The sequence below is a fragment of the Salmo salar genome, chromosome 06, assembly GCF_965601325.2.
Source record: "Salmo salar chromosome 06, fSalSal1, whole genome shotgun sequence".
Taxonomy (NCBI): domain Eukaryota; kingdom Metazoa; phylum Chordata; class Actinopteri; order Salmoniformes; family Salmonidae; genus Salmo; species Salmo salar.
Genome location: NC_138296.1, coordinates 96157501 through 96171274, shown reverse-complemented (window position 1 = coordinate 96171274; position 13774 = coordinate 96157501). Strand labels below are relative to the sequence as shown.

The 13774-nt window shown below is 47.1% G+C and overlaps 1 protein-coding gene across 5 annotated transcripts in view; it reads right to left on the bottom strand.

The window, feature by feature from the left end:
* Window positions 1-4074: 4074 nt before the first annotated feature.
* The window catches only part of tbpl1 (TBP-like 1), a 20854-nt gene continuing 11154 nt past the window's right edge, over window positions 4075-13774 (bottom strand). For all 5 annotated transcript variants that reach the window (XM_045721196.2, XM_045721199.2, XM_045721200.2 and 2 more), the window contains 3 exons: window positions 11811-11914; window positions 5778-5872; window positions 4075-5256 (listed from right to left, as the gene is read on the bottom strand). In XM_045721196.2, the coding sequence (XP_045577152.1) occupies window positions 5174-5256; window positions 5778-5872; window positions 11811-11914 (282 nt within the window). In that variant the 3' untranslated portion in view covers window positions 4075-5173. The remainder of the gene's footprint in view (window positions 5257-5777; window positions 5873-11810; window positions 11915-13774) is intronic.

The window sequence follows — 13774 nt, the reverse complement described above, 5'->3', positions numbered from 1 at the left end:
TTTCCATCCACAGTTTATGTGAGTACAGTGGCTAATTGAGTGACTGTCAGTGACCCCGTTTCCATCCAGTTTATGTGAGTACAGTGGCTAATTGAGTGACTGTCAGTGACCACGTTTCCATCCAGTTTATGTGAGTACAGTGGCTAATTGAGTGACTGTCAGTGACCACGTTTCCATCCAGTTTATGTGAGTACAGTGGCTAATTGAGTGACTGTCAGTGACCACGTTTCCATCCAGTTTATGTGAGTACAGTGGCTAATTGAGTGACTGTCAGTGACCCCGTTTCCATCCAGTTTATGTGAGTACAGTAACAGAAAGTGCCGGTACATTTTGAATAAATGGCGACAGAATTTGTTCGTTTTGACACGGTGGGGATGTTGTTGCGTCGGTAAAACGAATTATGTTGAAAATGGCAGTAGGAACACCTTTATCCGCAAATATTGATATAATAACCATCGTATGGAAGTAAATTTGGAGTCGCGCCATGATCTGCTGCGTGGTCCTCCCACTACGACTCGGGAAACCATGCAGTTTATTAGACTACAGATTAAACAAATGATGATAAACTTCACAGGGTGGTGAAAGAACACAGTGAGGAGCTCGATGCTCCTTTTCCAATAATTATTGAGGGTCTTATTCTGGCGACGTGATGATCGATGCTTGACTGACGTTTGACAAATACAAATATTGTTGCCGTTATCCATAATGTCATGTAGATTAGCCTACCTACCTACCCCAACACTGTATCTGTTCACTAGAGCGCATGTGGCAGGACCAGTGGGCACATTCGCTATTTAAAATGCAGCAGGTTTTAGTTTTGTCACAATCGGTAAAGTTGAAAATGGATGGAAAACACATTGAACTTTCAAATAAAAAAAAAAAAAGATTTCTGTACTTGAAAATTTAGGCGAAAAAATGACATTGTGTGTGTGTGCACTATGTTATCAAACACGGATTTTTTTTTAAATCGCATCAAGTTAGTTTGATGGAAACACAACCACTGGTGAGAAAATGTTCATATTTTAGAACATTTTGCATGAAAATGTCACCAACGGGATGGAAACCAAGCTACTAATCGACATACTGGAAGAACTGCTGCTGCACAGCGACATTTCAAACAGGCATTCTACTACTTTAACTCTTCAACATCGCGACACCGATTTATTTCCACCAGAAGAGAAAAAACATGCACACGTTTAAAAACTACATGCTGCTCAGTTTTATTTTTATCTAGAAAATGTATTTCACAACTAACTTCATTTAGTTTTGTTCCCGTTACACATTTATTTGGGGATCCACCCTTGGAAACATCATTTATTTGGGGATCCACCCTTGGAAACATCATTTATTTGGGGATCCACCCCTGGAAACATCATTTATTTGGGGATCCACCCTTGGAAACATCATTTATTTGGGGATCCACCCCTGGAAACATCATTTATTTGGGGGATCCACCCCTGGAAACGTCATTTATTTGGGGATCCACCCCTGGAAACATCATTTATTTGGGGGATCCACCCCTGGAAACGTCATTTATTTGGGGATCCACCCTTGGAAACATCATTTATTTGGGGATCCACCCCTGGAAACATCATTTATTTGGGGGATCCACCCCTGGAAACGTCATTTATTTGGGGATCCACCCCTGGAAACAACATTTATTTGGGGACGGTGAGAGAGACACAGCGACACAGCGAGAGAGACAGCAAGAGCGACAGCGAGACAGCAAGAGCTGAGCAGCAAGAGCAAGAGCAGCAAGAGTGTCTTCTGATCCCTCCTGTCTCAGCCTCCAGTATTTATGCTGCAGTAGTTTATGTGTCGGGGGCTAGGGTCAGTCTGTTACATCTGGAGTATTTCTCTTGTCTTATCCGGTGTCCTGTGTGAATTTAAATATGCTCTCTCTAATTCTCTCTTTCTCTCAGAGGACCTGAGCCCTAGGACCATGCCTCAGGACTACCTGGTATGATGACTCCTTGCTGTCCCCAGTCCACCTGGCCGTGCTGCTGCTCCAGTTTCAACTGTTCTGCCTGCGGCTATGGAACCCTGACCTGTTCACCGGACGTGCTTGTTGCACCCTCGACAACTACTATGATTATTATTATTTGACCATGCTGGTCATTTATGAACATTTTAACATCTTGACCATGTTCTGTTATAATATCCACCCTGCACAGCCAGAAGAGGACTGGCCATCCCTCATAGCCTGGTTCCTCTCTAGGTTTCTTCCTAGGTTTTTGGCCTTTCTAGGGAGTTTTTCCTAGCCACCGTGCTTCTACACCTGCATTACTTGCTGTTTGGGGTTTTAGGCTGGGTTTCTGTACAGCACTTTGAGATATCAGCTGATGGACAAAGGGCTATATAAATACATTTGATTTGATTTGAAGAGCGACAGCGAGACGGTGAGAGAGAGAGACAGCGAGAAGATGAGAGAGAGAGACAGCGAGATGGTGAGAGAGAGACAGCGAGATGGTGAGTGAGACACAGCGAGATGGTGAGAGAGACACAGCGAGATGGTGAGAGAGAGAGACAGCGAGATGGTGAGAGAGAGAGACAGCGAGATGGTGAGAGAGAGACAGCGAGATGGTGAGAGAGACACAGCGAGATGGTGAGAGAGAGACAGCGAGATGGTGAGAGAGAGAGACAGCGAGATGGTGAGAGAGACAGCGAGATGGTGAGAGAGAGAGAGACAGCGAGATGGTGAGAGAGAGACAGCGAGATGGTGAGAGAGAGACAGCGAGATGGTGAGAGAGAGACACAGCGAGATGGTGAGAGAGACAGCGAGATGGTGAGAGAGAGACACAGCGAGATGGTGAGAGAGACAGCGAGATGGTGAGAGAGAGACACAGCGAGATGGTGAGAGAGAGACAGCGAGATGGTGAGAGAGAGACACAGCGAGATGGTGAGAGAGACAGCGAGATGGTGAGAGAGAGACACAGCGAGATGGTGAGAGAGAGAGACACAGCGAGAGAGAGACACAGCGAGATGGTGAGAGAGAGACACAGCGAGATGGTGAGAGAGAGACACAGCGAGATGGTGAGAGAGAGACACAGCGAGAGAGAGAGACAGCGAGATGGTGAGAGAGAGACACAGCGAGAGAGAGACAGCGAGATGGTGAGAGAGAGACACAGCGAGAGAGAGACACAGTGAGATGGTGAGAGAGAGAGAGACACAGCGAGAGAGAGACACAGCGAGATGGTGAGAGAGAGACACAGCGAGAGAGAGACACAGCGAGATGGTGAGAGAGAGACACAGCGAGATGGTGAGAGAGAGACACAGCGAGAGACACAGCGAGATGGTGAGAGAGAGACACAGCGAGATGGTGAGAGAGAGAGACACAGCGAGATGGTGAGAGAGAGACACAGCGAGATGGTGAGAGAGAGACACAGCGAGATGGTGAGAGAGAGACACAGCGAGAGACACAGCAGGATGGTGAGAGAGAGACACAGCGAGAGACACAGCGAGATGGTGAGAGAGAGACACAGCGAGAGACACAGCGAGATGGTGAGAGAGAGACACAGCGAGATGGTGAGAGAGAGACACAGCGAGAGACACAGCGAGATGGTGAGAGAGACACAGCGAGATGGTGAGAGAGAGACACAGCGAGATGGTGAGAGAGAGACACAGCGAGAGACACAGCGAGATGGTGAGAGAGAGACACAGCGAGAGAGAGACAGCGAGATGGTGAGAGAGAGACACAGCGAGAGAGAGACACAGCGAGATGGTGAGAGAGAGAGAGACACAGCGAGAGAGAGACACAGCGAGATGGTGAGAGAGAGACACAGCGAGATGGTGAGAGAGAGAGAGACACAGCGAGATGGTGAGAGAGAGACACAGCGAGAGACACAGCGAGATGGTGAGAGAGAGACACAGCGAGATGGTGAGAGAGAGAGACACAGCGAGATGGTGAGAGAGAGACACAGCGAGATGGTGAGAGAGAGACACAGCGAGAGACACAGCGAGATGGTGAGAGAGAGACAGCGAGAGACACAGCGAGATGGTGAGAGAGAGAGAGAGACACAGCGAGAGACACAGCGAGATGGTGAGAGAGAGAGAGAGACATTTACAACAACTCAATTCCTCTGATTATCCTATTTTATTGTTACTTTCCTTTTTTTTTTATTTTCTTTTTTAATAAAATACAAAAAAGTTTAACCATACAACAATCAGGAGAGCAATAGGTCAACCCTGCATTTCCCATTCCAGCGGGCGTTTCTCTCCACAGATCCACAACTTGTCTGTCAAGTATTCAAAGCCCCAGCCTGAACAACTCATGGACGGAGTCTTCCAGAAGACACGCATCTCAAGTAAAAGACTACCAAGGTGGATGGAAACATCTGATCTGTGGTTTAAGGGGACATGTTGGGTTGCATAAAACCGGCAATTCTCCCAGAATTCACAGGTTTTCAAGAAATCCCAGTTGGAAGTTTCCCCAGAAAAGGGATGGAAGAAACAGACCAAAAGATTTTTGGAGAACCTGGGAATTTGTGGAAAGTTACAGGGATTTTGCAATCCCAGTGATATGAATAGAGAGCAGACGAATATAAGGTCTAAAACTCTGTTCAACATCACAGTCAAATGGGACAATAATAGCTTCTTATGGAAATGTATGTTTATGTCATGTTCTGTTAAAACCTTTCTGTGGGACAGGTCATGTTGAAGACTGGTCTGTCTGCCCATGTTCCAAATGGCAGCCTATTCCCTACATAGTGCACTACTTTAGACCACAGACCTATGAAAAGTAGTACACTATATAGGGAATAGGCTGCCATTTGGAACACAGGCCGTGACGTCATCAAATCTAAAATAATACAATTGAAAACTAAGGAATCATGGATGGCTTGGAGAGCCCCGCCCCTTCTAGTGTGCATCAGTCACTGGAGCAGCCATCATTGGCTGGCTGGCTGCTAAAGGTGAAAGGTTAGAGGTCATACTGTAGAGGTCATCCAGGGTCAAAGTTCAGAGGGCGTAGCTGTCACCAAGACAACAGGTCATTGGACAGTAGGAGGACAGAAGCTGCCTTTCTGACTTCCTGGACAAATCCAGCCAATCAGGACAAAGGCCAAGGCGTGTGGCCGGGCAGATAAGTTGAGGATAATACAATGCATCCAATGGATAAGGTGCTTTTAGCCTCTGTCTTTCTCTCTCTCCATTTCGTTCTTGTTTTTCGTGTCTGTTATTTGCGGAGGGGTTTCTGACACTCTAACAGCATGGGGTAGATGTGCTCTACAGCCGTGGCAACAGCCTGCACATTTGGTCCTGAGAGAGAGAGAGAGAGACAGACAGACAGACAGACGACGACGAGACAGTTAGTCATATGAAATGTGTTGTGTGTGTTTGGATACGGTTTTCAAGTTTCCACAGAAGTGACAAGACGTAAAAGTAAAGTTTGTTTGTGTACAGTGTGTGTGTGTACCTGTGATGGTGAGGCTGCCAGTAGAGAAGACCTGGACGGTGTGTGTGTGTACCTGTGATGGTGAGGCTGCCAGTAGAGAAGACCTGGACGGTGTGTGTGTGTACCTGTGATGGTGAGGCTGCCAGTAGAGAAGACCTGGACGGTGTGTGTGTGTACCTGTGATGGTAAGGCTGCCAGTAGAGAAGACCTGGACGGTGTGTGTGTGTACCTGTGATGGTGAGGCTGCCAGTAGAGAAGACCTGGACGGTGTGTGTGTGTACCTGTGATGGTGAGGCTGCCAGTAGAGAAGACCTGGACGGTGTGTGTGTGTACCTGTGATGGTGAGGCTGCCAGTAGAGAAGACCTGGACGGTGTGTGTGTGTACCTGTGATGGTGAGGCTGCCAGTAGAGAAGACCTGGACGGTGGCTTTGAGGGTTTTGATCCTGTAGGTGGCCGCGGGGTGGAGCTCTGGCTCATAGCTAAACACACACACACACACACACACACACCCCCCCCTTTCAGAAAGTATTCATATACCCTTGACGTTTTCACATTTTGTTGCGTTACAGTTTGATTTTGAAACGGATTAAATTGAGATTGTGTCTCTGATCTACACACAATACCACATAATGTCAAAGTGGAATTGTGTTTTTAGATATTTTTTTTTACAAATGAATAAAAAGCTGAAATGCATTGAGTCAATAAGTATTCAACCCCTTTGTTATGACAAGCCTGAACAAGTTCAGGAGTGAAAATAAGTTTCATGGATTCACTCTGTGTTCAATAATAAGTGTTTAACATGATATTTGAATGACTACCTCATCTCTGTACCCCACACACACAAACAATTATCTGTAAGGTCCCTCAGTCGAGCAGTGAATTTCACAGCACAGATTCAACCACAAAGACCAGGGAGGTTTTCCAATGTCTCACAAAGAAGGGCACCTATTGGTAGATGGGTAAACAAAAAAAACAAAAAAAAGCAGAATTTGAATATATCTCTTTGAGCATGGTGAAGTTATGAATTAGTTGCCGGAGAGGAAGGAAACCGCTCAAGGATTTCACCATGATGGTGACTTTAAAACAGTTACAGAGTTTAATGGCTGTGATAGGAGAAAACTGAGGATGGATCAACATTGTAGTTACTCCACAATACTAAACTAAATGGCAGAGGGAAAAGAAGGAAGCCTGTACAGAATAAAAAATATTCCAGAACATGCTTCCTGTTTGCAACAAAACACTAAAGTAAAACTGCAAAAAAATGTGGCAAAGAAATTTACTTCATGTCCTGAATACAAAGTGTTATGTTTGGAACAAATCCAACAACACAGAGTACCACTTCATACTTCAAGTATGGTAGTGGCTGCATCATGTTATGGGTATGCTTGTCATCGGCAAGGGACTTTGAGATTTTTAGGATAAAAAGAAACACTGGGAGATGAATTCACCTTTCAACAGGACAATAACCTAAAACACAAGGCCAAATATACACTGGAGTTGAATGTTCCTGAGGCTTGAAAATCTACGGCAAGACTTGAAAATGGCTGTCAACAACCAACTTGACAGAGCTTGAAGAATTTTATTAAGAGTAATGTGGAAATATTGTACAATCCAGGTGTGCAAAGCTCTTAGAGACTTACCCAGAAAGACTCACGGCTGTAATCGCTCTTAGAGACTTACCCAGAAAGACACACAGCTGTAATCGCTCTTAGAGACTTACCCAGAAAGACTCACGGCTGTAATCGCTCTTAGAGACTGACCCAGAAAGACTCACAGCTGTAATCGCTCTTAGAGACTTACCCAGAAAGACTCACAGCTGTAATCGCTCTTAGAGACTTACCCAGAAAGACTCACAGCTGTAATCGCTCTTATAGACTTACCCAGAAAGACTCACGGCTGTAATCGCTCTTAGAGACGTACCCAGAAAGACTCACGGCTGTAATCGCTCTTAGAGACTTACCCAGAAAGACTCACAGCTGTAATCGCTCTTAGAGACTGACCCAGAAAGACTCACGGCTGTAATCGCTCTTAGAGACTGACCCAGAAAGACTCACAGCTGTAATCGCTCTTAGAGACTTACCCAGAAAGACTCACGGCTGTAATCGCTCTTAGAGACTTACCCAGAAAGACTCACAGCTGTAATCAGCTCTTAGAGACTTACCCAGAAAGACTCACAGCTGTAATCGCTCTTAGAGACTTACCCAGAAAGACTCACGGCTGTAATCGCTCTTAGAGACTTACCCAGAAAGACTCACAGCTGTAATCGCTCTTAGAGACTTACCCAGAAAGACTCACAGCTGTAATCGCTCTTAGAGACTTACCCAGAAAGACTCACGGCTGTAATCGCTCTTAGAGACTTTTACCCAGAAAGACTCACGGCTGTAATCGCTCTTAGAGACGTACCCAGAAAGACTCACAGCTGTAATCACTGCCAAAGGTGATTCTAACATGTATTGACTCAGGGGTGTGAATACTTCTGTAAATTCATTTTCACTAAATTAGCAAAAAATTGAAAAAACATGTTTTCCCTTCGTCATTATAGAGTAGTGTGTGTAGATGGGTGAGCCGATGTGAGTCAGACCTTTTAAACAGGTCAACATTCACAAGGCCGCAGGGCCAGACAGATTACCAGGAAGTGTACTCCGAGCATGTGCTGACCAACTGGCAAGTGTCTTCACTGACATTTTCAACTTGTCCCTGGCTGAGTGAAGTAATACCAACATATTTCAAGCAGACCACCATAGTCCCTGTGCCCCAGAACACCAAGGTAACCTGTCTAAATGACTCACTCACGTCTGTAGCCATGAAATGCTTTGAAAGGCTGGTCATGGTTCACATCAACACCATCATCCCAGAAACCCTAGACCCGACTCCAATTTGCATACCGCCCCAACAGATCCACAGATGACGCAATCTCTATTGCCACTCCACATTGCCCTTTCACACCTGGACAGAAGGAACACCTATGTGAGAATTCTATTCATTAACTACAGCTCAGCGTTCAACACCAAAGCTCATCACTGAGCTAAGGACCCTGGGACTATTTTTTATTTAGTTTTTTCCCCCCATTTTTGAATTAATGTCCTGCAATTCTACACATTTTGCCATGGGGTGTAGAGAAATTAAAGCAATTTTGCTGCAAGTCTACACATTTTACATTTTAGTCATTTAGCAGAAGCTCTCATCTTAAAAGATAAGCCAGGTGGGACAACTACATCCCACATTCGTAGTAAGTAATTTTTACCTCAATAAAAGTAGCAAGGTCAGAGATAGTAAAGGGGGGTTGTAGGACTATTTAAGATACTATTTGAAGAGGGCGGGTTTTAGAAGACAGGAAGGGACTCTGCTGTTCCAGCTTCAGGGGGAAGCCGCTTCCATCATTGGGTTGCCAGGACGGAGACGAGCGGGTAAGTTAGTCATTGGGTTGCCAGGACGGAGACGATGGGTAAGTTAGTCTTTGGGTTGCCAGGACGGAGACGATGGGTAAGTTAGTCTTTGGGTTGCCAGGACGGAGACGATGGGTAAGTTAGTCTTTGGGTTGCCAGGACGGAGACGATGGGTAAGTTAGTCATTGGGTTGCCAGGACGGAGACGATGGGTAAGTTAGTCATTGGGTTGCCAGGACGGAGACGAGCGGGTAAGTTAGTCATTGGGTTGCCAGGACGGAGACGATGGGTAAGTTAGTCATTGGGTTGCCAGGACGGAGACGAGCGGGTAAGTTAGTCATTGGGTTGCCAGGACGGAGACGAGCGGGTAAGTTAGTCATTGGGTTGCCAGGACGGAGACGAGCAGGGAACTGGCCCTCCTGTAGGGGTGGGAAGGCCAAGAGGCCAGCGGTGGCAGAACAGAGTGCTCGGGATGTAGAGATTTGAGCAGAGCCTGAAGGTTAAGGAAGGATAGTTTCTCTTGCTGCTACTCTGTAGGCAGGTACCATGGGGCTTAGAGGAGATTTACCAATTTTATAAAAGACATTTCCTGCAATTCTTATCATTTTGCCATGGCGCGGAGATACATTTTTGACATTTTACAAGTCATTTCCTGCAATTCTATTGGTTTTCCTACAGGGTGGAGAGAAATGTTTGCAGTTTTGAATTTGATATATCTTAGTGAGAGTGACTAAGAAAATTAACGGGGGCCCCTTGGTCAGTAATTACTACAGGTTTAGATGGGTAAGTTAGTCTAGTTTAGATGGGTAAGTTAGTCTAGTTTAGATAGCTGGCTAGACTAATTTACCAATCTAAAACAATATTAGCTGACAGTGGCTAATTGAGTGACTGTCAGTGACCCCGTTTCCATCCAGTTTATGTGAGTACAGTGGCTAATTGAGTGACTGTCAGTAATTGACATAACAATGCTGCGAGTTAAATTCAGAAAGGTGCATTTTTCTAAATGTGGTTGAGCATCAGAAGTGTCTCTCCTAAGATGGGCTCCGACTGAGTCCCCCCACCCCCTATTTATTTTATATTTTGGAAATTGATCCACAATTTCGGTCCGTCAAAAGTTCAACTCATCTGAACTTTTCATCTGTGAAAAGGGTAAGGACACGGACATCTGCTCCCATTGAGATTTTAAAATCTACGGGCCAGTTCAGCTCTCCCTAAAACTCTGAACAGCAGTGATTGTCAGATTGTACCAAAATCAAAGAGCATTTCAATTAAAGATATAGCATTGATTCTTGACTAGTGTCCTGTCCAGGGTGTGTCCTGGTACATCAAGCTGCCTCACTACAGAAACAGGGGATAGACTAGTGTCCTGTCCAGGGTGTGTCCTGGTACATCAAGCTGCCTCACTACAGAAACAGGAGATAGACTAGTGTCCTGTCCAGGGGGTGTACTGGTACATCAAGCTGTCTCACTACAGAAACAGGGGATAGACTAGTGTCCTGTCCAGGGGGTGTCCTGGTACATCAAGCTGCGTCACTACAGAAACAGGATATAGACTAGTGTCCTGTCCAGGGGGTGTCCTGGTACATCAAGCTGTCTCACCTACAGAAACAGGGGATAGACTAGTGTCCTGTCCAGGGGGTGTCCTGGTACATCAAGCTGTCTCACTACAGAAACAGGGGACAGACTAGTGTCCTGTCCAGGGGGTGTCCTGGTACATCAAGCTGTCTCACTACAGAAACAGGAGATAGACTAGTGTCCTGTCCAGGGGGTGTACTGGTACATCAAGCTGTCTCACTACAGAAACAGGAGATAGACTAGTGTCCTGTCCAGGGGGTGTCCTGGTACATCAAGCTGTCCCACTACAGAAACAGGAGATAGACTAGTGTCCTGGTACATCAAGCTGTCTCACTACAGAAACAGGAGATAGACTAGTGTCCTGTCCAGGGGGTGTCCTGGTACATCAAGCTGCCTCACTACAGAAACAGGAGATAGACTAGTGTCCTGTCCAGGGGGTGTCCTGGTACATCAAGCTGTCTCACACTACAGAAACAGGAGATAGACTAGTGTCCTGTCCAGGGGGTGTCCTGGTACATCAAGCTGTCTCACACTACAGAAACAGGAGATAGACTAGTGTCCTGTCCAGGGGGTGTCCTGGTACATCAAGCTGTCTCACTACAGAAACAGGGGATAGACTAGTGTCCTGTCCAGGCGGGTGTCCTGGTACATCAAGCTGTCTCACACTACAGAAACAGGAGATAGACTAGTGTCCTGTCCAGGGGGTGTCCTGGTACATCAAGCTGTCTCACTACAGAAACAGGAGATAGACTAGTGTCCTGTCCAGGGGGTGTCCTGGTACATCAAGCTGTCCCACTACAGAAACAGGAGATAGACTAGTGTCCTGGTACATCAAGCTGTCTCACTACAGAAACAGGAGATAGACTAGTGTCCTGTCCAGGGGGTGTCCTGGTACATCAAGCTGTCTCACACTACAGAAACAGGAGATAGACTAGTGTCCTGTCCAGGGGGTGTCCTGGTACATCAAGCTGTCCCACTACAGAAACAGGAGATAGACTAGTGTCCTGGTACATCAAGCTGTCTCACTACAGAAACAGGAGATAGACTAGTGTCCTGTCCAGGGGGTGTCCTGGTACATCAAGCTGTCTCACACTACAGAAACAGGAGATAGACTAGTGTCCTGTCCAGGGGGTGTCCTGGTACATCAAGCTGTCCCACTACAGAAACAGGAGATAGACTAGTGTCCTGGTACATCAAGCTGTCTCACTACAGAAACAGGAGATAGACTAGTGTCCTGTCCAGGGGGTGTCCTGGTACATCAAGCTGTCTCACACTACAGAAACAGGGGATAGAGCCCTGCCCTATGGGTCGTTCTGGCTGGGACACCCCTTACTAATTCGAAAGGCCTCATCTACACAGTCACACACTGCTGTGTTGAGAGTGGAGATCTGTGGTAACGGTTGTTGCGGTGACAGTGTGTGTGTGTGTTGCCGGGGTGACGACGTAGTCTGTTTTACCTGGCGATGGGCCGGTTGTTCTTAGTGAAGTCGATGAGTCTGATGGCGAAGGGCATGGAGCACACTGCCAGGACGTTCACCACCTTGAACTCTGAGAACCTCACCTACACACACACGCACACAGAGAGACACAGACACACACACACACACACAGAGACACACACACACACACACACACACACACACACACACACACACACACACACACACACACACACACACACACACACACACACACACACACACAGAGAGACACAGACACACACACACACACACAGAGACACACACACACACACACACACACACACACACACACACACACACACACAGACACAGACACACGCACACACACGCACACACGCACGCACACACACACACACACGTGCGCACATATACACACATACACACATACACACACACACACACACACACACACACACACACACACAGACACACACACACACACACACACACACACACACACACACACACACACACACACACACACGTTAGTTTGTGGTGGGCTGTAGTTAGGGCTCGATTCCCAATTCCTTAATAAAGGAATCAACACATTCACAAGGAATCGATTCCTGTCATTTTAATGTTGTTCTGCGATTTAGATTGTTTACATTTGAGTCATTTAGCAGATGGTATTTTCTGCCCCTGTCACAGTCCCCCGTGGGAAATGAACCCATAACCCTGGTATTGCAAGTACCACCCTCTACCAACAGAACCACACGGGTCATGTACAGGTTAGTGCAGTAGGTCTGGTGGGTCATGTACAGGGTAGTGCAGTAGGTCTGGTGGGTCATGTACAGGGTCAGTGCAGTAGGTCTGGTGGGTCATGTACAGGGTCAGTGCAGTAGGGTCTGGTGGGTCATGTACAGGGTAGTGCAGTAGGTCTGGTGGGTCATGTACAGGGTAGTGCAGTAGGTCTGGTGGGTCATGTACAGGTCAGTGCAGTAGGTCTGGTGGGTCATGTACAGGTTAGTGCAGTAGGTCTGGTGGGTCATGTACAGGTTAGTGCAGTAGGTCTGGTGGGTCATGTACAGGGTAGTGCAGTAGGTCTGGTGGGTCATGTACAGGGTAGTGCAGTAGGTCTGGTGGGTCATGTACAGGGTAGTGCAGTAGGTCTGGTGGGTCATGTACAGGGTAGTGCAGTAGGTCTGGTGGGTCATGTACAGGGTCAGTGCAGTAGGTCTGGTGGGTCATGTACAGGTTAGTGCAGTAGGTCTGGTGGGTCATGTACAGGTTAGTGCAGTAGGTCTGGTGCAGTAGGTCTGGTGGGTCATGTACAGGGTAGTGCAGTAGGTCTGGTGGGTCATGTACAGGTTAGTGCAGTAGGTCTGGTGGGTCATGTACAGGTTAGTGCAGTAGGTCTGGTGGGTCATGTACAGGGTAGTGCAGTAGGTCTGGTGCAGTAGGTCTGGTGGGTCATGTACAGGGTAGTGCAGTAGGTCTGGTGGGTCATGTACAGGGTAGTGCAGTAGGTCTGGTGGGTCATGTACAGGGTAGTGCAGTAGGTCTGGTGGGTCATGTACAGGTTAGTGCAGTAGGTCTGGTGGGTCATGTACAGGGTAGTGCAGTAGGTCTGGTGGGTCATGTACAGGGTAGTGCAGTAGGTCTGGTGGGTCATGTACAGGTTAGTGCAGTAGGTCTGGTGGGTCATGTACAGGGTAGTGCAGTAGGTCTGGTGCAGTAGGTCTGCTGGGTCATGTACAGGGTAGTGCAGTAGGTCTGGTGGGTCATGTACAGGGTAGTGCAGTAGGTCTGGTGGGTCATGTACAGGGTAGTGCAGTAGGTCTGGTGGGTCATGTACAGGGTAGTGCAGTAGGTCTGCTGGGTCATGTACAGGGTAGTGCAGTAGGTCTGGTGGGTCATGTACAGGGTAGTGCAGTAGGTCTGGTGGGTCATGTACAGGTTAGTGCAGTAGGTCTGGTGGGTCATGTACAGGGTAGTGCAGT